The 24,248-nt window shown below is 42.6% G+C and overlaps 2 protein-coding genes across 2 annotated transcripts in view; both read left to right on the plus strand.

Moving 5' to 3' along the window:
* The window catches only part of XRN2 (5'-3' exoribonuclease 2), an 89,048-nt gene that overhangs the window by 40,682 nt on the left and 24,118 nt on the right, over positions 1-24,248 (plus strand). The window contains exons 18-26 of the mRNA XM_005287485.4: positions 9,643-9,750; positions 9,832-9,921; positions 10,415-10,487; positions 13,967-14,050; positions 16,237-16,334; positions 16,423-16,502; positions 18,518-18,574; positions 23,006-23,074; positions 23,160-23,294. Of these exons, the coding sequence (XP_005287542.1) occupies positions 9,643-9,750; positions 9,832-9,921; positions 10,415-10,487; positions 13,967-14,050; positions 16,237-16,334; positions 16,423-16,502; positions 18,518-18,574; positions 23,006-23,074; positions 23,160-23,294 (794 nt within the window). The remainder of the gene's footprint in view (positions 1-9,642; positions 9,751-9,831; positions 9,922-10,414; positions 10,488-13,966; positions 14,051-16,236; positions 16,335-16,422; positions 16,503-18,517; positions 18,575-23,005; positions 23,075-23,159; positions 23,295-24,248) is intronic.
* On the plus strand, positions 679-1,346 carry LOC135982575 (large ribosomal subunit protein eL31-like). Its single transcript, XM_065589839.1, has one exon. The coding sequence runs from the start codon at positions 818-820 to the stop codon at positions 1,295-1,297; it is 480 nt and encodes a 159-aa protein (XP_065445911.1). The 5' UTR covers positions 679-817; the 3' UTR covers positions 1,298-1,346.

The following is a 24,248-nucleotide window of genomic DNA, read 5'->3' on the forward strand; positions in this document are numbered from 1 at the left end:
TTAAGCGCCCCTACTTAGTATTTACAATGATACTCTTAACAGCTTTTCAAAGCAGCAGGGTTTATTAGTCAACTGGACACAGCATAGGAAGTCCTTAGGGTAGCATGGAGAAATGATGGCTAAAGCATAGTCCATTCTGGTTAACCCAGAGCCCCAGCCAAGCTGTAATGAAACTCCATTTTCAGGCTCTGTCGGATGTTCTTAGTCAGTTCCCAGATGCAAGGGCCCCCCGGCTTCCTTCAGAAGCCCACTCTTGTCCATCATACCTTCCAGTCCTTTTATTCTTGAGCTGGGGTGTTTGCTCAGCTTCCTTGCTGAGAGGCAGGGAAATCCATCTCCCCTGGGTCCTTTGGTATGTCAGTGTCCTGATGATTGGCTTTTCCACTGTCTTCTCGGGTTTTCTGGGGTTTGCCTCAGCCAGTCCTTTTTAATGACCCATTCAGGCTCTCACAGCCAGGAAACAACCCCCCCATGTCTAGTTAGCCTGTGCTAAGGACAAACTTAATCCTTTTTCCCCACTGGCAAGCCATGCAAAATACGTAGGGAACTGAGGCACATGTAGGATTCATAAAATATTACATAGGTAACCAGCGTGTATAGTTTGTTGGGTGAATCTTCATCCTCATTGCGTTTTCTGGATAAACGTACACGGATGCGGTAGGGAACATTCCTTATCCCTTTGGCCCAGACTGCTTTATTCAATCTGGTGTCAATGCGTACATCAGGAGTACCCATCTCCTTCATTGCAAATTTACGGATCTCCTTGAGAGCACGGGGGGCGCGTTTCTTGAATCCCACTCCATGGATCCGTTTGTGAATGTTGATGGTATATTCCCTAGTCACCACCTCATTGATGGCAGATCTCCCCTTCTTCTTTTCTCCACCTTTCTTTGCTGGAGCCATCCTGCCCGGGCACAGGTCGGCTCCAGCAAAGAAAGGTGGAGAAAAGAAGAAGGGGAGATCTGCCATCAATGAGGTGGTGACTAGGGAATATACCATCAACATTCACAAACGGATCCATGGAGTGGGATTCAAGAAACGCGCCCCCCGTGCTCTCAAGGAGATCCGTAAATTTGCAATGAAGGAGATGGGTACTCCTGATGTACGCATTGACACCAGATTGAATAAAGCAGTCTGGGCCAAAGGGATAAGGAATGTTCCCTACCGCATCCGTGTACGTTTATCCAGAAAACGCAATGAGGATGAAGATTCACCCAACAAACTATACACGCTGGTTACCTATGTACCTGTCACCACTTTCAAAAGTCTACAGACAGTCAATGTGGATGAAAACTAAACTGCTTTTCAATACAATAAAATATTACAGAAAATTAATGCTTAATCACAACATCAATAAGTCATTTTAATATTTTCTTACTAGCGGTAGTTGAACAGCGGAGGATTGTTTCTAAGGGTGTAAAAGCTGTTTGAGTAAATACTCATTTAAATGTCTTGCACTGTAAATATTTGAAGCTACCAAGCTTTTTCTTTGAATTGAAGAAGATAGCAATTAGCAAAACTAATGCAAATGACCAAACGAGAGAACAAAGGGGAAAGAATGCAAAATGCTTGTAAGAATTTGAAAGGTACAGAATTGTCAGTCTTCTCTGTGGATTGTAGTGATGTTACATGAAGTGCATTTTAATTGAAGGAATCTATATCTGATTTAAATCTTTTGATAATTGAGATGTCAGATTGGCAAGAGATTAGTTAGACATATTGGGGATTGTAGCAATGATGGTTAATAACTAGTTTCGTGCTCTGAGAACAAAACAAGCTGAAGTTTGTATGAACTGGGAATAGATAGTTTAAATAATATCAAGTAGCAAAAATAGTATGCAGTGGCGGTTTTTTGTTTGTAGGGTGTGTTCCCTGTTTAATTTTTGTTAGTGCTATTTCAATATGAAAACATGATATGTAAGTGGGGTTATAGTAACTAAATACAAAATTTATGACCAGTTTTTCTTGCTAATTAGATCAGTCTGCTAGGTCACTGATTTTAATTTGTATTTTAAAATGAAATACTCCATTTAGAGGTGGAGGATAGAGTGAACAGTGTTTTAGGTTTCAGGGAATCTTGAAAAGGCCTGGCATCTGGTGTAGCATTTTCACTTGTATGTAGGTAACGAGGCAGGGTGCTTGCCATTCTTTAAATTCTGAGATTGCAGGACAGCTAAGTATGAAGGTTAGAAAACATGTTTGCGAGTTGTAGGCCAGAAATTCCTATTCCCATAAAGATGCTATTTCTTGTGCAAACAAACATTGTTCATTTTAATAACCACAATCTTTTTTTATCTGCAGTGGACTTGTGCGTAGGCTAATTGCTAACTCTATCTGGTTTATTTTTAAAGCATAGCTTCTAGAAACTTAAGCTGAGTAGATGAATTTGCCTTTGGTGTGACCCAGTAGGGCTGTTCTTAGGAAAGTTCCATCTAGCCCAGTGTCCTGTCCTCTGACAGTGGCCAATGCCAAGTGCCCATGAGGGAATGAACAGAACAGGTAAATATCAAGTGATGTCCCCCATTCCCAGCTTCTAGCAAACAGAGGTTAGGGACAGCATCCCTGCCCATCCTAGCTAATAGCCATTGATGGACCTATCCTCCATGAATTTATCTAGTGTTTTTTTGGTTTTGTTTTTTAACTCTGTTAGTCTTGGCCTTCACAACATCCTCTGGCAAGGAGTTCCACAGGTTGACTGTGTGGTGTGTGGAAAAAATACTTCCTTTTGTTTGTTTTAAACCTGCTGCCTATTGATTTCATTTGGTGACCCCTGGTTCTTGTGTTATGAGAATAGTCTCAGGCAAAGAGCCCTCCGTTAGGATATGAAAAGGATCACTTTACACTTGAAGAAGAAATAATGCTCAGGGTGACAATAGTTTAAATGTCATGAAATTCACTGGCTTACCGATAAACTGCATCAGAGGAAGAATAAAAGCAGAAGACTAGAAAAAATAGTGGTGTAAAACCATCTAACGGACAGCAATACAAAAACTTCCTGTGTCCATTTGCCTCAATTGTAAAGGAAGTCAAAAGTAGTACCACAGTTTCCATGACATAATTTGCAAATTCATGAAGGCAAAGCCATTCTGAAAAGTGAACAGAGTAACCAACCCAACAGATCAAGTCTCGTTCACTTAACATGCTCTTGTCCTCCTTCCCTGTTAAAATCCCATCAAATCAGAGATGGTCTCACTAGACCTGTGGAAGACCATGAAGCTGAAGTTAGTTGCTTTTAAACCGATTAGGACTGTGGCATGCAACCTAGTGTCTCAGCATGTGTCCTGTGTCTGGAGCAGCAGCATACTGACAAGTGAATGGATCAGTAGGAAAGAGAACCTGTGCTTGCTGGAAGGACTGAACAGTTTTAAGATTCAGCGGCTAGCCAAGCAGTCAGAATGACTTTTTCTGCAGCTAACTCTGCAAGGCTTCCCACCTTCTTCAGGAATTTGAGACCACTTCCATTCTGTAAGTTTCATCACTTTCCATAGGATTTCACTCTGCCAGTCTGCAGATTTCACTCCCTTTGATTATCAACAGCTGACAAAAGTATCTTTTTCAGAAACTTACAAAGATTAGATTTAAAAAGGGAGCACAGACTTTTTTTTATGCTTGCATCTTCAAGCCTTTTAATGGACAGCCTCACTGAAGTAATCTCTTCTATACCCAGCTTGTTAAGACCTGTTCCAAAGTAAGATTCTGTGTGCTGAAATGATCAAGAAATGTCAAGGTTTAACTGCTCCAAACTGTTCAATGTGACTATTGTTCAGGTTGACTGCAATCTCATTTTGAGTTTTATACCTAAAGAAGTAAAGGCATATGTACAGGCAAAGTAGAATGATATACAATGCTCTGATCAAAGTTTTAAGTAGGAAACTTACTTGATTTCCAGAAATACCTGTTGTGAAACAGCTGTCCATAGTTACAGAAGGCAGCTGCTATGTGTGCAAGTCCTTTTTGGAAATAGTTGTGTTTGTGAAAAGCGGCTTTCTATTTCTGAAGAAATCAAAATTCTCACTTGCCTAATAGATTCAGATTCAGTAACGTCTGACCAGCTTCTATAAAACTGGATATTGGAAATGTAGCTTAGTAGTAGTACCTGTCTTTTTCTGTGCATACTTTTTTCCTCTGCAGCATCTGAGAGCATATGCACCGGGGGTTTAATGTGCTTCAGATTCACACCTGAAGTTTATTTGGTTTAACATTCCTGAGTGTCCCTGTGTAGACATGCCCTTAAATGCATAAGAGCTCTCATTAGCATTGCTTAATACCCACCAGCAAAGAAAATGTAGACTTGCAGCAGGGGACCTAGTTTCTGCAAGGAATCGAGTGGACTTTTTTTTTTTTTTTGTGGTCTGCCTTTATTTCATGACCACAATCCACCGTGCTGTGGCATTACCCTCATTGGATGCAGTTAGTATATTGCTTCTGCACATGGACGCGTGGCTCCTTGCATCAGAGCTGTGTGTATTCACCAGGAGTATTTGTTTTGATGCACAGTGTGGAGCACCATGGGTACCTATCCCAGTGTGCAACTCGCAACCGTCCAGCGAAGTGTCTTTTTTGAGAAGTTTTGGCAATATATGGTGGGGAAGAAACAAGTTGTGCAGGGGTGACTGGGACTCTGGAGTCAAGTTCCCAACTTGCAGCTTTCTCCGCTCCACAGTATCCCATAATTTTAGCTCCTATTTTGAAAATCCCATGAGCCCACATGGGATTTGTCACTGTCTGCCATCTGACAGAAGCATGGAGCCTGAGCAGCTCTACATGATTGTCATGAGCGTTACAAGCACACGACTCTCATTCCTTAGTATTTGCAAATCCTCAAGAAGAGCCACGGGGAACATGACGACTTCCTAGTGGGCAGATTGCTGTGGGACGTAGCAAGAACCAATTCAAGGCGGTTGGTGGTGGTCATGGAGTGCTGCTTCTGGGCCTGAGAAACTAGCAGTGACTGGTGGGATAGCACTGTAATGCAGGCTTGGGATGATGAGCAGTGGCTGCAGAACTTTGGGATGGGCAAGGCCACATTCCTGGATCAGTGCGCTGAGCTTACCCCAGTCCTCCAGTGCCGGGACACCAAAATGGGAGTTGCATGACAGAGGAGAAGCAAGTGGCGATTGCACTGTGGAAACTTGATACTGGATTGCAGCTGGTCAGTGGGAACTCATTTTGTATTTGGAAAATCCACCCTGGAGGCTGTGGTCATGCAAGTGTGCAGGGGCATTAATCATCTCCTGCTGCACAGGACTGTGACTCTTGGCAATGTTCAGAACATAATGGATGGATTTACAGCGGTGGGGTTCCCGAACTGCAGTAGGGCGATAGATGGCACGCACATCCCTATTTTTGGCACCAGTCCACCTTGTCACAGAGTACTTCAATTGACAGGCTATTTTTTCTATGTTGGTGGATCGCTGGAGACTCTTCAGACATCAGAGTGCATGGTGGAAGGTGCATGATGCTCACATCTTTAAGAGTACAGGACTGTTCAGAAAGCGACAAGCAAGGACTTTTGTTCCCGACTGGCAGATTACAATTGACGATGTTGGAATGCCAGTAGTTTCTGGGAGGAACTATCCTACCCTTTGTTCCCCTGGCTTATGAAGCTGTACACTGGCCTCCTTGACAGCGCCAAGGAGAGATTCAACTACTGGCTCAGCAGGTGCAGAATGACTGTTGAATGTGCTTTCGGTAGGCTGAAGGGATGCCAGCATTGTTCTCACTGAGATTCAGTCTTGTGAGGAAACCGTATCCCAGTGGTTATAGGTCACAACTATGCGGTTATATAATATCTGTGAAGCAAAGGGGAAAAAGCTCCCGCCGGGGTGGAGAGCAGAGGTGGTGCTGAGTTTGAACAGTGAGACACAAAGGCTATCAGAAGAGCTCAACTAGGAGCTATATGGCTCAGGCAGGCTTTGAAAGAACACTTTTAAAGAGCAAGCTACAGTAATGCGTTGTGGTGTACTGTGCTCTACCTGGCCTTGCAGTTTGGAGGCCTGTTAGTTGTGTGGTGCTTGGTGTACATCTATGATAATTATGCTGCTTGTCATTGATCCTATGAGTTGTCACAGTCTACAATAACAAGTGGGTGCTGTCACTGCTGGCAGGCATTCTGCAGCACCAGTTGGGAACTCATAAAGATGAATTATTTTCCAAACACTAGTGTTATTGAGTAATGAAAACTCTTTAAAAAATTCTGTGCAAGTTAAAAGCAAATACATTAAGTTCTGTTCCATCAACTTATTATGACTTTAAGAAGGGGAAGGAACATTCATTTCCATTTTAGCTACACATGTCAACTGTGGCACACTCAGGTCAGTATGTGAAGCTGTGGCTGACCTTAATGTCCTCTGGTGTGGAGTGATGTGGCCCCCTGATGCCACATGGAATGTTTGGGCTGGTGTGGAATTTGTGGGGTGCTACATGGGAATGCTCCATGGACTACAAAGGGAAGAAAGCCCATGACTGTTGAAGCTGTAGGTCCATAAGAATCTGCAGCGTCTGTGTTGGCGGCTGAAGAAGCCCCATTATGTCCTGGTGCTTCTTCCTCTTCTTTTCCTGCACCTTTCTCCTGTCCGCTCTTTCCTTCTCCATGTGGTCTGCCATTTTAGTCCTCCTGACCCTCTGTTCATGCTCCAATGCAGCACTGGCTTGCAGGATCTCGCTGAACATGTCATCCCGAGTCCTCTTCTTTCTCCTCCTTATAACAAGACATGATTATTGATGCCACTTCTTTAGAGTGCTTGTGTACGGTGTAATTCACAGCTCCAGCCATGGTCAGTATGGTCTGCCGGGGTGAGAGGAAATGAGGAGGGAATTGCTAGGTTGCATGAAACTGAGTATCCGACAATGGCACTGAATGCCGGCACCACCTTCCACTTCTCCTGAGGGTAACACAGGCAAAGAGAGCACAGTGGCTGCTGGTATCTTATATCCTATATGCCATGGCCTAAATGCTGCTACCCTGTGTACTGTAGTAGTGCCTGACAAAGTAATTGCTGAGTGGCATGGGAAAGTGGCTTACAGTGGAGGAAGAAATAAGGCTGCCATCCCTAGAAATCTTTTGGGAGAGGATTACCAGGCACCTCTGTGAAAGTGTTTCATTGCGATCTCTCAGGAGGATTCAGGAGACATCCATGTATACATAAACTGCTCCGCATGGTCCGCTTTCCTAGCTCTACAGGGGAATGAAAAGCAGATAACACTACCTCTTTGTTGTACTGCTCTCTTTTCTAGTACAAGTAATCGAATGAAAAATTAAGAGCTCTGTCCTGTCCCCATCCTCCTCCTCGCTGTTCACACCAGTGGCCCTTGAGTTAGGCTCTTCATAGCTATTGACAGTGGTGTGCAGGGTGGTATTGCATGTAGCTCTTCGTAAAAGCAGCCAGTCTGCAGCTTGGCATCAGATCATGTGGTGCCTTCTGATATGCCTGCCACAGTTCCTTCACTTCCATGCAGCACTGCTGCTGATCCTTGTCATACCCCTTCTCCTGGATCCCCTGTACAATCTGCTTGTAAAGTCACTGTTTCTATGGCTGGCCAGTAGCTGTGCTTCCACAGCCTCTTCTCCCCACAGACAGGACATATTAGATCTCCTGGGCCTGCTCCGGGCCAGTGCACACCTGGAGCATGTAGCCGGCAGGATCAGTTGGGCAGTTGCACATAACAGTGGAGAGCTGCTAGGTGTGCTCGCCAAGCTGGACAATCAGGAAAATTCCTAGGGTGTTAAAGGGGGAGGAAGGAAGAACAGGGGGCTGCTGGTGTCTGTGACCACTGGATAGAGGAGTTCACAGTTGTGACCAGAGTGGTCAGTGTTGGACACTGTGGGACAGCTAGCTGCTGGAGGACTGTTAGAGTTGACACAGGTAAAGTAGTGTCTGCCTTCACACTGCACCAACCTCAGCACATGGGTCGTGGCTCAGTGTCACTCGGGAAGGTGGGGTCAGTATGTCAGCGTAATGGAGAGCTTACATCAGTGGGAGACCACAAGTGTAGACACTTGCACAACTAGGTCTGCACAAGGCAGCTTATGTGGACCTACCTCTGTAGTGTAGTCCAGGCCTGAGTTGCAGCTGCCTATTTTTTGTGTGAAGCTGTGTGGCTGGTTTTCTGGAGAACTGAGTGGGGAGTGGAGCTTCACCCTCGCTTGTGGGGCCCTTCTTGAAGAGGGGGATTCTTTCACCTGAGTCCAATACACTTCTCTCAGGACTGCCTTTAATTGTGCAGGTCTCTGTGCTAAGCCCTGCTCCAAGCCAACTGCCGCTCTGTTTAGTATAGCAGTGTGGATTCTTAGAACTCTTAATGTCCATTTCTTTCCTCTTTACTTTTTTTTAACCAATATGCAAATTAGGTGTGAATGGCTGGCCGACTGCCAGTGTGGCGTTCAGTATTGCTGTGATTGTGCAACCCAGGCAAAGGGCAATGTGAATGATAAATGGAATGAAGAGATTTATAGGAGGAGATAGTGACAAAACTGAAATTATATAGTCTTGAGAGAAGATTTAAGAGGTGACTGAAGTATTTACACCTAGCTAAGGGTTATAAAACTAAGCTTGCTATATCTAAGGAGGTAAGGACTCGTAAGTTAGTTCTTTTAGAGCAGTTTTCATGTTCTACTCCTGGGGGAATTCTGCACCACTGCTCAATGTAGATTTTCATTTCTTTCTCGCCCTGGAGATTTAGTGCTACAGACCTGCTGGCCACCACTAGGCGCCACTAGCCCCAGCATTGGCCTGGTCTACACACTATTGTGCAGACACAACTAAAGGTGTGATTTTTACACCAGTTTAGACTGCTGCAGCTTGTCTGGGTGTGGACACTTTTTATATCAGTTAGGCTGGTGCCTACCAACTTACTGGTGCAAGTTTAAACCAAACTAACCAGTTTTAAACCGGTAAGAGTCCTCCTACAAATTCCACTACTTTAACCAAACAGGCTATAGAGCCTTGCTCTACACTGCACAGTTAGGTCGATGTAAGGCAGTTTGTCGATCTAATTATGTCAATGCACACAATACAGCCTTGCTCCCGCCCATGTAAGTGCCCTACAACACTGACAAAACTCCCTACGCCTCTCCGGGAGGTGGCTTATGTCAGTGTATTTAGGCAACTGTGTCAATGTAGACACTGCATTACTTATATTGGCTGCTGGCTGTCTTTTTGGTCAATTTCGTGGCTCCTTGCTTAATAGCATAAATCTCTGACATTAAACAATATGCACATTGAGGGCCTGTGAGCTGCTTTTGATCCTACTTACCTATGTGACAAATACATACTTGGGCTCTGGTGCTTTAAGCTTACTTGCACGTAGAGTCCCATTAACGTCACTTACTGCTTACGTGGAGCAGCTACAGGCCTCGGGCAGTGCTCTGTTTTGTCTGTTTTCCCCACCCCGGCATTTTTAGTAAAAGTCAGGGACGGGTCACGGGCTTCCGTGAATTTTTGTTGATTGCTGCAACTTGTCCCTGACTTTTACTAAAAATACCCTTGACAGAATCTTAACCTTATCCATGACACATGGCTATAACACTGGTGCTCACACTGGGTTAAGTTTAGTCATCGTTAGATAGCCACTAATAGGATACGTGACTATTTATCTCTTCTGAGCTGTATCATTTATTAGTCTCTTGTCTTGCAAAACTAGGGTTGTGCTTCCTGGAAGTGGTACTATCCTTTCCATTATGCGCCATTTGCCTCTGACTTCGAAGGTATAGCAGACCTGCCCTCAGACTTTGAGAAGGGTACAAAACCGGTAAGAGACGTTCATTTATTATTCTGCCTTTTAATAGGTTATTGGAAGTCACTTACATCATTCCCTTTTTTGTTTTGGCAGTTCAGACCACTTGAACAACTCATGGGAGTATTTCCTGCTGCTAGTGGTAACTTTCTACCACCAACATGGCGGAAGCTCATGACTGATCCAGTAAGAATCGTCTTTCTGTTACTGGTTTGTCTTAAAGAAATAATACTGACCAGGGAAAGTAACAGTTTTACTTGTCTGGTCATACAGCTTTGTGAAACGTGAATCTTTTTGTTTCAAATGTTTGAATATATTAAATGACTTTTCCTGGCCCTATTTCCATAGAGCCAAACCAAAATCTCCTCTGCTTCCAAGAACCCTGCAAATTATTTCAGGAGTGGAAGCCTAGCTCCATTCTCTTGAACTCCCACAAAATCCTACCCTGCTTGTCTTGTTTGGTCAGTCCTTGACTCTCTGTTGGGTTTGTGGGGTTCCCCTGCAGCCTTCTAGCTTGGATGGTATTTTATAATACAGTGTATTCCTTTTTCATTAGCCATATTAAACAGTTTTGTCTTAAGCAGGACCAAGAACAGAGAAGGTTCATCCAGCTCTATGCAGACTTGTGAATCCACTTCCTAATTGTTTTTAATGGTCTTCTGATTTTTCTCAAATGCAGGAATCAAGTATAATTGACTTCTACCCTGAAGATTTTGCTATTGATTTGAATGGGAAGAAATTTGCTTGGCAAGGTGAAATTTAAGATCTTTTTCTATTTGAACTTGAAACCTTAATCTTCGTATTGGGGGGTGTCTGAAAAATGTGAACAAAATAGGAAAGGATTTTAATTAGATAATGATTAATGAGGTTTACTGTCATTTGAATGCATTATTTAAGGAAGGAAAGAGCATTTTACAGCAGATATAAAAAAATAAATAAATTCATGTGAAGAGCCAATTATGATTCAGTAACTGATCGAGGATTAGCAATGATTAATAGTAATTTTAGCAGTCATTCTGGACCAGTTAATTTTGGCCAGAAATAGATTAATCATTTTTCTATTCTTTATCAGCTTTACTATATAATTATGTCTTTTGTCTCCTTTGCATTTAATTAATGGACCGTATTCTGTTCAATCAGTAGTTCATTAGTTCCTTGTGAACAATGCTGTAGGCAATAAAGAAACATTTCAGGTACATACAAACTAAGAATGAAGAAATAATGTATAGTACTTAATGTACTCTCTTTTGCCTTTAAAGTATCAGTTGTATTATTCTGTCAATATTTAAATGTGGAGTTTTGCCAGTTAAATACAACATTGCCCTCCCATGATACCGCTAGGCAATTACGTGCTCTCCGTCATTGTAGTGTCCTCCCAAGTGTCCAAAAATAGAAATAACAAAACATCTTTTTTTTTCCCTAGTTAATCTAATTCGTATAGAATAACTCGGTTGGTTTAGTTGGTCTACTAATTCTGGATGCTGCTAATGATTTTGCTCTAGAAGAAATGGCTAGTAATGATTCCTATGCATATTGCTTACATTAGACAACAGTGAGGAAAAAATACAAGTCCCCGTGGTGCAAACGGTTGTGCAGAGACCTTTCCCCATGCTCTGGAGTGTGTTACCCTCCAGATCTGAAACTAGATCTCCGCTGTCCTCTCCCTTTTCTCCTCCAGTGGGTTCATGCACTTTTTCTGACTCACCACCTTCCCATCTGTAGCCCCCTCCAAGTTTATGTGGGCATGGTAGGGCCTGGAGGAGGTGAGACCTGGTTGCTGTGTAATGGAGGGATCTGCTCAGGTTTGCAACAGAGATTGGAATGGTGTTTGTGATGGAAATTCAGGGTGTCTCGGTCAGGTAGTAGCAGTGTTCTAGATGCTGCTTGAATATGGTGGATCTAGAGCTAGACTGAACTTATTCAAAGATGATGCCCAGATTACAGGTCTGAGAGACTGGGAAGATGTCCATGGTGACAGATCATCAAGGGATGGGGCAGGACACAAGGAGCACAGTTTTGGGTAAAGACTTGGAAAACCATGAGAAGATGTCAAAAAGACAGGCAGGGACGTGGGTTTGAATGGAGAGGGAAGAGGTAGGTTTGAGAGTTATTTGCACAAAGTTGATAGTCAAAGTCATGCAAGTGAATAAGATTGCCACTGAGGGAGCACTGAGAGAAATGGAAGATAGCCTGTGGGATAGTTACCAAAAATTGACAGGAGATAAAAAGAACCTTCCAAATGAAACTCTGAAAGTGTTATTAAAGAGGTGTATTGTATCATCCATCCTCTCCTCTTTATTAGGACATAGGGAATATCCAATTATAGATCCTCCCCTAAGGGATGTCCAAACCACGTGCTCCTCTGCAACTGTCGGCTTTCCCACAGCCCTTAGTTTTAAAAAGGTTATAGAGCAGTTTTTATTTTAAGCACCAACAATCTGGTTCCATTTTGGTTTAGGTGGAGCCCATCCTTCCTGTATAGACTCCCCCTTTCCCAAAAGTTTCCCCAGTTCCTACTAAATCTAAACCCCTCCTCCCTACACCATCGTCTCATCCATGCATTGAGACCCTATAATTCTGCTTGTCTGTCTGGCCCTGCTTGGCTCATTCTAGCCGCTTTTCACAGTGGAGTGCAAAACAGTGGATCTTTGTTCAGCCATTCTACTAACTATAGGTGTAGAAATCCCCTTAACAATTAGTCTCTTGCAGTTTGTCCTCCTAGTTGTTACTCTTTGCACACATGCACCCTCCCCCTGGTTCTGATCCATTCAGGGAAGTGGACTTGCTTGTTTTGGAGGGGCATGATGTGTTAACCTTGAGCAGAACTATGTAAAGGATGCTTATGTGGTAATAGGTACCTGGAACAGTGCAATGCCATGTGTTACTATAAATCAGTTTTTTAAGTCTTATTTCTGAAATTGTCCAGTTTTTAAAAAATTAATTCAGTTTAGCAAAGTAAATACTAAAGATTAAAGTTTTTAAATGAAATAATTACTTTAAAAAGTTAAGATTCCTGTATTAAGTATATAGCATTTCATTTCTGTCTTTCGTGGAGTATGGTTATAATCAGAAGTGACTAAAATTGGGATTCCATATATATTTTCTGACTTCTGTATACTACTTTATTAAAATAAAATTAAATGTCAGCATTGCAAACACAGCATGAAATCTGAAAATCAAGCTATTCTTGTATATAACATACAATGTTAACATGTAAAAATAGGTGCAATATAAAAATTGTCCCTAGGATTGCTGCTCTCACAATCCAGGGATGCTGCACCTGTATTCCCCCTCCCACCAAGGGCACCGCTTTTAGGCTCCTGAGACCTGTATCTCTGCCTTCTCACCGGGGTTTTTCCACGCTGCCAGTCCCCTTCCTACAGGGATTTCTATAGAAAGTCAGACTGCCAGAGCAGTCCTGTTTTGCCTTCTCCTCAGAGGCTTTCAACAGTGTGATTAGCCATGGTTTTAAGTTACCACACAGCTTTTCCTAAGCAAGCACACTTACTCTGAAGATGACAGCATTACAGAGAAAACATTAAAACAATAAAAGAACCTGCACGCATGTTAATAAGCTTATCAGAGATCACTCCTCCCACCCCCGTTTCCACAAGTGCTCTGAGCAGTGTCAGTCCTTCCAACCCTTTCCTGAGGCTTGGGGCCTTCCCTTTGGATAGAAGCTCCTGTCCATTTGCTGGATCGGAAGGACGTCCCGGAGTCATTTTAAACTCAAGCTATTTATCTTTGTTGTCTTTGTCCTTTGGAGAATCCATTTTAAACTTGTATCGGCAAGTCTCCCTGGGAGGGTGGTACCTGTCTGGAGGTGTTACAACCTGAGTGAATTTGCCTAATCACCCCAAACTCCCTACTGTTCTTAATTCCTGGACAGGCTCCCCCATGGAATTATATGCAGTCCTTGGCCCACAATGATACAAACTTAATGTAGTAAGATACTGTAGAAAATTGCCATATTTGTCAAAGCTCCTTGTGTGGTGGTGGATTTTTTTTTTTAACGCTTTTCCTAAAGCGTTTGGAAAATTCTGGAACAAACAGGAATTAAAAAAAATTTCAGTGTTGACTGAATCCTTTTGACTATTGCTTGGGTTTTTTTCTCCCTTTCAGTGGAAAAATTCAATTTCATCTTTCGTTGTTAGATAAACAGGGTAACTTGGTGGCTAAGCTCAATGACTGTGAAAGTTGGGCATCAATACTAAGAGCTTGTTTTAATTAGGTGTTGCTCTGTTGCCATTCGTTGATGAGCGCCGTCTGAGAGCTGCTCTGGAAGAGGTTTACCCTGACCTCACTCCCGATGAAAGTAAGAATTATGATATTTCATTATGATGACTGTGATCGTTAAGGCTTTCATTATTAGTGTACTTATCTATCATGCAGTATTAAAACTCAAATGAACAGGGTATAATAGATGGCTGCTATTGATTTCCTTATGTCAAACTGCAACCTTTGCTCCACAAATAATTCAGTGGCTGTTAATGGAGTGATCTTTGTTGTAAAAACAGAATTATCAGCCTTCACTTGCGCTTATTAAAATTAAGCAGATCCCTAGCAAAATTTTAACAGGAAATCTAATTTTCAGGTTATTGTATGAAATGATTCAGCTGGTACGCCCTACCTGAATGAGTCATTGCTAGAGGAACACATTTTAATCAAAAGAATGCACTCAATTATTTTCTGTGGTGAGACTGGTAAAACCGAATGGGGATACACCTGTCCTCTGTCCAGTTTGTGTCCAATCAGGATACAGGAATTTTCATGACCAGCTTCTAAGCTCCATGTAGGTGGATTCTTCCAGGTGAGGTGCCAGCTCAAGGTGGCTTTTTTAGCCTGTTTCTGTTTTCAGGGTGGAAAGCCAGGATAAGAAGCTGGGAGGAGGAAAAAAGCCAGCCAGGAACTATAGACTCTGCCCTGGTGTCAGTGCCACACTTCAGCTTCCTGTTGTGGACCCATTTAGGAACAGAGTTCATCAGGTCCACATTGCTACAAGCTTCCCTGGTGACTTCAATATGACTGGGAATGGGGCTGATGCAGGTGCTCTCACAGCAGTTCAGGAAGCATACCTCCATAGGGCGGGACATCTCTCAGTTGGCCACCATGCCCGAGTACAGGAGGAGGAGGAGGAAAGTAGTTTGCAGGAGTATGTCAAGATTACCTTTTCCCTCCCTAACCTCCTGGAGAGACTAAATCCAAGAGCCTTATTCTGACTCAGCCAAGCTTATGCAGTTTCCCTCCCGATGCTCCAAAGAGGGTAGGTGGGAGCTTTATCTTCCCCAGTCTAAAAATCTCCTCCATACAGCCTCCTCTTAGCTTGCTTTCTCTTCTGTCCCTCTTCCATCCTGTGCTGGGACTCCTGTACCATAGGTGGCTGTTGTAACCTGTGTTTATCTCCCCCTTCCCCTCCAGGGGATGAATCGGCCAAAGAATGGGAAGGCTCTATCTCTTCCCTTTCCCAGTCTTATCCCCCTTTTAGAATTTACAGGTGGTCTCACTAGACGCATGGACCTATCCAGTGTCTCATGACATTGACTCAAAATCTCTCCTATTAAGCAAAGGATCCACAAAGAAAACTAATTCAGAGTCCTTTCCATGCATCTCACTATCATCCAGATAGTAGTGAAAGACAGCTCTGTCCTGAACCCAGCAGCTGCCACTGAAGGTGGATTTGGTAGCGCGTCTCACTCCAAGCCTCTTCTTGAACAGAGGTAAAAGCACTTGGATGCAAACAATACCACAGAGGGGAAAACTGTTGCCATCCTTGGAAAAAAATCCTGAAATTTGGGTCAGTCATCAGAGGCCCAGGGAAGCCTAACACGTGTTTGAGCCTACAGAGACACAATTCCATTCTCAGACCTTTCAGCAAATCCTGTGCTTCTGGATGCCAGGGGAGAAGAACCTAGAAGCCTGTGTTCAGATCCTAGTCGTGGTGAAGAAATTACTTTTATGGGCTAGTCGGGGAAAAGATCGCCTCCCTAGGACCTCTCCCTGCTTTCATATTGCTCTGCATTTCGGCCTATTGGGTGGAAAGTTAGGGCATACTAACACACAGGTTAAGCGCAGACTAATTTATATTTTGCAGCTTTGCAAGTCATTAACCAAGGAGACTGCCTCCACAAAGCAGATAGTCAGAGCTAAGCGTGAGCTCCTAATTCTGATTGGATATCTCCTTCCTGATGGACAGAGGATAGGGCCACATTGATTTGTTTGTACAAGTGTGGTCACACCATTGCAAATAATTGCAGATAAGAAATATTTCCTTGATTGAGACCCATATCCCCCTGAAAAGTGCAAGCCATAGAGAAGAATTTGGACTTATATCAATGGAGTGTGCATTATAGTCTCTCCTTAACAGAAATGAAACTTTCAGTAGAGAATTAGTGAGCTACCGCAGACACCTGTCAACAAAATGGTGCTGTCTTGGCATATATTGCTGCTTTAAATCTCCTTCATGCTGAATTATCATGCTATTTTCCCTTTCTCCTATTCTAGACAGAAGAAATAGTCTTGGTGGCGATGTTATGTTTGTTGGGAAACATCACTTGCTTTGTGACTTTGTTTTAGAACTGTACAAATCCAGTAGCACAGAGGTATATTACATTTGTTCTAAAGTTATTGCATTTGTGGGAGGGAGTGGTGTGGTTGTCTGCTTCAGCTGAAAAATTATTTTTTCAATAGCAAATGGATATACCCGCTGAACTGTGCCATGGAATCCAGGGAAAACTTACTCTGAATGAAAATGCAGTTCTTCCAGATCAGTGAGTATAGCTTTCAGTCTGAGTTGTTTGCTGCTGAAGGATACTTCCTTTAGCTGTGTCTAAACTAAAACAAAACTGCCCCACTCCTCAACAAAAATCCAGAAAAGTCTGACGTCTCTAAATACTTGTCTTTGGAATTAAGTACTGTTTCCATTAGAGTTCAAAGCAGGTTGCTTGCTATTATCCATATAAAACTTCAACTAGTGTTTATGGTTTTCCAGTCCCATTGCATTGCTTTGCTTTGGAAGGGTTTGGTTTAAGAGCTCTGGAAGGTAGTGGGCTTTAACATGCTCGAGAAAGTGTCTTCATTACTTATGAAATCAACAGAGGTCATCCTAATTTCATTATTTGCCTTCTTATGACTGGTCTTATGTATTTGATATGAAGAGAATACTGTGCACCACGTACTATATGATAAAACTTTAACAGGTGAAGAGCTGGGGTGTGGGGGGGGAGAGATCACAAGTGGGCCTACTGTCTTCAATAATCTTGTGGTGTTTGGGTCTCTGATCATCTTTCAGTAGATTAGGGGAATCTTGTTCCAGTCTGATGTTGAGGTTGCAGCCCTGTGTGCTTTATTGGATCATGCCCATCGAAATTGTATATCATTTGTCTTCATACTATTGTTGAATTCACTAGAGAATAACCCAGAGAAAAGCATGCTTAGTTTTCTGTCTAGGGCCTAGCAGTAAATTAGGAGCATACCCTTTTGATGTGTAATTTTTAAAACATTCATTAACACTTAGCTTTTTAAATGATGTATTAAGTTAGTTTGTGAAACCCATGTAAATAAGGTACTGAAAGCTCTGATAAACTTTGATTAAACACAAGAGGGAAGCTCCTCTAAGAATAACTTCTTCCCAATCACCCTGATTTGTGTTGATCAACTAATGTAACTTAGGCAAGAGTGGCTAATATAGATTCCCACTCCCGGGTCATGTAAACATTGAGGAATTTTATCAACATTTCCTGCAAATTTAAAGCTGCACCGGAGGGAGCGGTAGTGCAGGTGAGGCTCTGGAAGATTGAATGCTAAGCAGTTGTGGGACCTGTAGTGCACTCAAGGCACCGAGTTATGGAAGCACTGGCTACACGAGTCCTCTCATAAGTCTATCATTGGTGCAGCTGTAAATCAGTGGCAAGTTTTTGCTAAAATTTCCTAGCATAGATGCAGCCCAGGAGAAGGGCTCTATTGCCATTTTATACTTAGAAGTATTCTCCTGGAATTCATTATTTTCTGAGGGTGGTAATACACACTTGCCTATGCGTTGGTTTACTGAAGCTGCAGTTTTTGGTCAAAAGGAACTAACAAGTAGATGGTGATCACCGTGCCCAATCAGGGGGTGCTTAGCACTTGTTGATGACCTAAAGGTTGATCCAGTAAGCTATATAGTATTCTGAAATTGATCACAGGCAGGAGTATGAAGCAGGGAGTGGGGCTTTTATTGCTGTCATCTTCAGAGAAGGAACGTACTTCTGATTAATAACAAAGGCAGTTTCCTTCTGCGTGTCAAGTTGTTGACTGCTTGGATTAAAGGGGCACAGTTTAGCTAGCTTATCGGGGAGAGGTATGATAGAACTGTGCATCCAATGTAGTCTACTTTAATTAGAAAGGAAACTTGCATCTTTTGGAAACTGCTGTTAAAAAGTATCAGAGGGGTAGCCATGTTAGTCTGAATCTGTAAAAAGCAACAAAGGTTCCTATGGCACCTTTAAGACTAACAGTAGTATTGGAGCATAAGCTTTCGTGGGTGAATGCGTCTGACGAAGTGGGTATTCACCCACGAAAGCTTATGCTCCAATACATCTGTTAGCCTTAAAGGTGCCACAGGACCCTCTGTTGCTGTTAAAAAGACGTAAGAACAGCTAGCCATTGTTTACATTGTAAATCGATACAGTTCTTCAAAACTTCAGTGTGTGTGGGTTATAGACTGCTTTGTTCAGACAGGAACGTGTGAATTATAACAGTCTCAAATTAGGGAAAGTGAAGTTGGTAATTTTTTTCCTTTCATTAGGACAGTAGAGTCTCCTGTTCCATTGTTGCGTGATCTGACACAGAATTCTGCCATCAGGTGAGTTAATGTTGTGTGAATGTACTGGTGGTTGTGGGGTGTTTTGTTTTTCTGTTTACTGAAATGTATCAATCCAGGCCCAGTGTAATCTGGGGTTCTGTAGCTGTTGAACTTGCTACAGAATCAGCCCCTTGTCATAGATTGCTTCAGAATCTAATCTCTTATGCATGTGAAGAAAACATTAAAGTTAACCAAAGATACAAAATGTTGTTAACTTTACCTTGTGTTCTGACATGAAGCATGAACTTTGTCATGGTAGGTTGCTGAACCTGAGTTGTCCTTCAGACAGTATAAACAAGTAAAAATACATCCAACGTGTCATGTTAAAATCTTCATTTGCATTTTAAAAATATTGCAGGAAATACTCATGACATACTGCTTATATGGTGCTCTATCAAACTGAATTGATTTTTGTAAGGGTAAAGATCAATAAAGTCAAATTGACAGTATCCCTTTTTAAAGTTAAACTGCAGTGTAATAGGTTGGTGTCTCGGTTCTTTGGTCTGTCCCTGATCTGTAAGAAACCCTTCCTACAGCGTTTCCCAATAAGGTTGTCCTTAGGGTTAAACTGAAGAGTAGTTCTAAGGGTTTGTTCTCCTTTTTACCTTAACCAGGGAATTTTCCTTCCTCTGTGACTCTAGGGCTCTTAAGTTTTACCTTAATAGGGTAGCTTTTTAGAAAGCCACCTACTGCTTGACACTTTTTGTAGCATCATGCGCTATGCAAGGTCATCTGAAGTTAACATTTCTCAGTGAGTCAAACCCAGTGTCAGTCTGATGTGGTCTAAAATGTTTTTCCTCTGTCTGGGATTCATTTCCTTCCACTCATTCACTTTAGACATTGTTGAGGGCTTAAGCAAACCAAAGGGCTTACACCTATGGAGTTATGGTATAACAGACTTTCTCCACTTGGGTTTCTTTGTCCACGTCTTTACTCTCCCCAGGGGGTCTGGTGGCAAAGTTTTATTGCTTTTTTTATAAGACGACCCTCCAAGAGACCAAAGCCCAGAAGACAAAATTAATTTCCCTGTCTTGGGGAAAGGCCCCCAGCCATCCCGGCCCCTTGACTACATGATATTCTGCACCCTTCCCAGCAATCATATCCTAGCAGTTCCAAAGTGCTATGTGGATTTACCACCCACCCTACACTGGGTACACTGGTCTCAGGTCCTAAATAGAGGCAGCAGTCTTGAATTACTGCCCTCCCTAGATCACTTCCTCTCCCTGAACACTCAAATTCCCAGTCCTATAACTGTATTCTTGGCAGAAAATGCTGGAATAAGGCACTGCCAGACCCACATGCTCCCCTGACAGGCCTTTAAAGGGCTGTTATACCACAGTACAGGCATCTTCTGAAAACTCCTTTGGTCACTGGATCCTGAAGGCCATTTCCCTTATTTTATTAAAAATAAAAATAATAAATACATCGTTGCTGGAAGCTCATTCTCTTTCCTGTATCTTTTCTGCTGTTCTGACTTAACGCCTTCATTTGATGATTAAAGGGAGTCTGTCTCCTCTTCTTAGTCTTCTATGCCTTTTGCGCTATGGCTTTCTCTGTCCCTGTAGTAGAGCCATAGACTGACAGATGGATTCTCCTAGGAGAATGGGACCACTTTTTTCATCTGTAAATTAGAGTCCTCACAGAGAATCCATCGGCTAATGCATGGCAGTCCTCCTGTATTCTGTCATTCCAGCTTTCTCTTTGAGGCTGGTGGCACCTGGTAGTGTTTATGGGCCTACTTTGAATGCATAGGGCTGCATCTATGTGTGCAGGGCCCGACCAGTGATGTTGGCACAGATTGACAGATGTCTTCTCAGAGAAGACCAAGTGACAGAAAAAACAAGTATCCCACTCATTGTGAAATCTTCACCTGTAGCCACATTTCTTTTGATTTGCCTACTTTTTGTTGCAGCATATGTAGGAATAAATGTTGACTTTGCCTTAACCATGATGATCTTTATTCATACTATTGTCCTCACAGAACCATACAAATCTTCCAAGGGTAAATCTTTAGTCACAAAAGATTGAATTACTCATGCACTTGACAGTAAATTGATTTAGAACCGGAATGCTGTAGGTCATTCTGATTTACTTTAAGTTGGTGCATTACAATAGTGGGTGTCTAATGCTGCACCTGTAACCTTTCACTTCTGGAGATATATAAAATATTTGAGATAGTGAAAATCAGTCATGGTCGGTATACTCCCTAGTCTCAAATGGGGTATAGCATGGCTCAGTTAGATAGGACTATCTGCTTGCAGGCAGTTCAAGACTGAAATATCCAGGATGCTCCTGTTCACGATATTATTAAAAGGACAACATGCTCAAATGGGATTTCGGTTACTTTCTAGTAACAAGTTAAAAGTAGTTTCAGGTACTACACCTGCCTCTGAGCCCCCCCCCCCCCCGCCAGATTATAATAATCACATTTTTTCTGCTGTAAAGCCTTTCCTTCCTTGTTGCGGTGCTCCTATGAGATACCAAAGGCTTTGACCCTGGTTTGTATCAAGACCCATGGCACCACCCTGCAGTTCTTTCCAGCCACCAGAGCATGTAGTCAGAATCCTTCTAGCCTCCAGCTATATTTCCTTCTGACATGTTTTCCTTGTTGAAAACAAACATTTATTATCGTTAGAATAGATTTATTGCTGTTGCAAGGTTTCCCTCTTAATTCTTCTTTTTCATTATTCCTCTCAGTGCGGTGGGTACTCTGCATTGTCATAGGGTAGCCAGTGAGATAACAGGTTTCAAATGATGCTCTCCATGTGATTCTCCAATGTCTATGCTGGACCCACACATACATTGCCTCTGATGCCTGGGTGAGGCTAAGCTTCTCAGCAGGTACTCTGTATGTCACCAAGGGCCAGAAGAGATGGGAATCTAGGCTCTGGTCACTTCTCATGCAACAGCTCTACAGAGTGATTCAATTGGCACCAGACCTGTCTTGGTTAAGGCCACACCAGAGTGCCATATCCTCAGGTGTGCCAGAGCGGTGCCCAGCACACTTGGGGGGGAAGGGGTATACCTTTCCACCCCACCCTCCCCAATTCCAGGGGCTGTTCCACTGGCCCAGGGTAGCCAGAACAGTGTGCTCCCGTCACTTTGAACAGCTTACAGTACTGAGTCTACAGAATGCCACTGAAGCCAACTTACATATCCATGTATTGGAACGTCAGGCAGCTCAGTTGGGAATTGGGGCTTCCTTCATCAAATGCAAGGGGAAACGGTGCTATTCCATGGAAGAGTGTCCCACCAACCCTTTCGCTAGCTGGCCAGAAGATTCTTCCTTGAGTGCACTGTTGGCCCTTTCTTTCAGTGCTCCCTCCCCCTCCCTTTCCAGAGGGAAAATATGCAGATACAAGAATATTAAATACTGATTAATAAAAAGACTTTCCTTTATTTACTCTTTTTTTCTTGCTTCCTTTCCTTGTTTATTATTTGTATTCACATAGCACCTAGGAGCCCTAGTCAGTGACTAACACCCCATTATGTTAGGTGCTGTACTAGCACAGAACAGACTGTCCCTGACCCAAGGAGCTTACAGTCTAAGTCTCTTTACCTCTCAGTCTGCCCACCAAGCAAGCATTACATAAGAATGTCCCTACTGGGTCAGACCAAAGGTCCATCTAGCCCAGTATCCTGTTTGCCGACAGTGGCCAATGCCAGGTGCCCCAGAGGGAATGAACAGAGCAGATAATCATCAAGTGATCCATCCCCTGTCGCTCATTCCCAGCTTCTGGCAAACAGAGACTAGGGACACCATTCCTGCCCATCCTGGCTAATAGCCATTGTTAGACCTATCCTCCATGAATTTATCTAGTTCTTTTTTGAACCCTGTTATGGTCTTAGCCTTCACAGCATCCTCTGGCAAGGAGTTCCACAGGTTGACTGTGCACTGCTAACTTCTGCTAGAATGTGAAATACCGTGTGTGGGAACTTCAATCCCCTTCTTTTCCTCAGGTGCCTGTGGATGTGCTGCTGCACCATAGGATTGTTTTCACTGTATTGGTACATAGGATCCCCGAAGATGAGCTCTAAAATGAATGATCTTCTTAGCTAGAGCTTTGGTTTGGGTCTCCCATGTTTAAGGGCTTGCAAGGTGCCCTTTCCCTATTGCATGTGGGACTAACAACTCCACATCCATTCCTGGGCTGACATCTAGTGCAGGGATAGAGGCATCCCTGAAGTATATTGGGACCTGTTTGAGCCAGTATATCCCATATGCCCTTGCCTGCACTTTTTGCTGGAAGTTTGGGGATGATGGATAAACAGCACACCAATAACTTGGCTATTAGAAAAAATAATTCAGATTAGTACGCTGCATCACTTCTGTAAATAATGCAGCAAACTGCTATTTCATTAGGATAGTTTGATCTTATCAGGCCAAATGTATATCCGGCATAACTATCTCAAATGTTGTTTTTCTCTTAGTATCAATTTCAAAGATCCACAATTTCAAGAAGACTTTGTTTTCAAGGCTGTAGTGTTACCTGGAGCAAAGTAAGTAATTGTCATCTTTTTCCTTCATTTTTATAATGATGCATAGAGAAACAAACTATTGTTCTGTCTTATTTTTAATATTCAGAAAACCTGCACCAGTTCTGAAGCCAGGTGACTGGGAAAAAACCAACAATAATGGCAGGCCTTGGAGGCCCCAGCTTGGTTTTAATCGAGACAGAAGGCCAGTTCATTTGGACCAGTCGGCATTCAGAACTTTAGGGTGAGTAGCAGTGAAAACACTTAGTGAAAGTAGCAGTCCTTAACTGCTTTGCTGAGATGCCTTCTATCTTCCCTTTTTTAATAATAAAGGAATATACAATGATCTATGGTTAAAGTTGGTATTTATATATAGGTCACTTAATTATATATTGAAAATCAGTACTGATGAGAGTTACATTTTCAAAATGTTCTTAAATACTTGAATTTTATAGTAGGCTTACATTCTTCCGTTTGATATTTTTTCTGTAAAGTATTTCTAATTGGCTTTCCTGCTGTGTTTCTTCAACTTTTGCTTCTTCAGTACTCCTTTGAAGTACTGGAGATTACAAGGAGAATATTACACAGAAGTAATAGTTAAGATTGTGTAACTAGAACTGGGATGTCTTCCATGTTTTTGTTTTCTTAAATGACGTTTGTTCAAAGTTCATGTGGTCTGCCATAATCAATTTGATTTTGAACAAAGATGGAAGTCCGTTCACCAAGTTTAACTGGTGATCCAAAATTCCAAATGATTTTTCTGAGTATTTAGGAATCCTGCATAGTAATGCTGCAAGCAAAGGGATTGATCTGAAATTATACATCAGAAACTAATGGTTAGGTTTGTATTTTTCTAAGCTGAGATGCACAGGCAGGCATGTATAATTTTGAATCTGCTCATTGGGGAGAATGAGTAGCGCTAACAAGCCACTATTGAGTATTATCAGTGTAGAAGTACAGAAAATGCTTTAAAGGAGGTTAACATTAACATTACCAAACAGCCAGTTCAGACTGTCCCAACCGTTTGGACAGCTGGGCTTCAACCTCTTTCTCAAGGAGGAAGACAAAGGCACTAGAGAGAGATAAGAGGCTTGGGGAAGGGAGAGAGACGGCGCTTGTAGAAAGCTAGGAAAGTGGGAGACTCTGTCCATTGAATTGTGGCCTGGAAGAAAGATGAGGAATGGCAAGTTGCAAGCAA

This window comes from Chrysemys picta, chromosome 3 (assembly GCF_011386835.1).
Source record: "Chrysemys picta bellii isolate R12L10 chromosome 3, ASM1138683v2, whole genome shotgun sequence".
Taxonomy (NCBI): domain Eukaryota; kingdom Metazoa; phylum Chordata; order Testudines; family Emydidae; genus Chrysemys; species Chrysemys picta.

Excerpts from the sequence above, each read along its gene's own strand:
- LOC135982575 (XM_065589839.1), top strand. The coding sequence starts at position 818 with ATGTTGATGGTATATTCCCTAGTCACCACCTCATTGATGGCAGATCTC.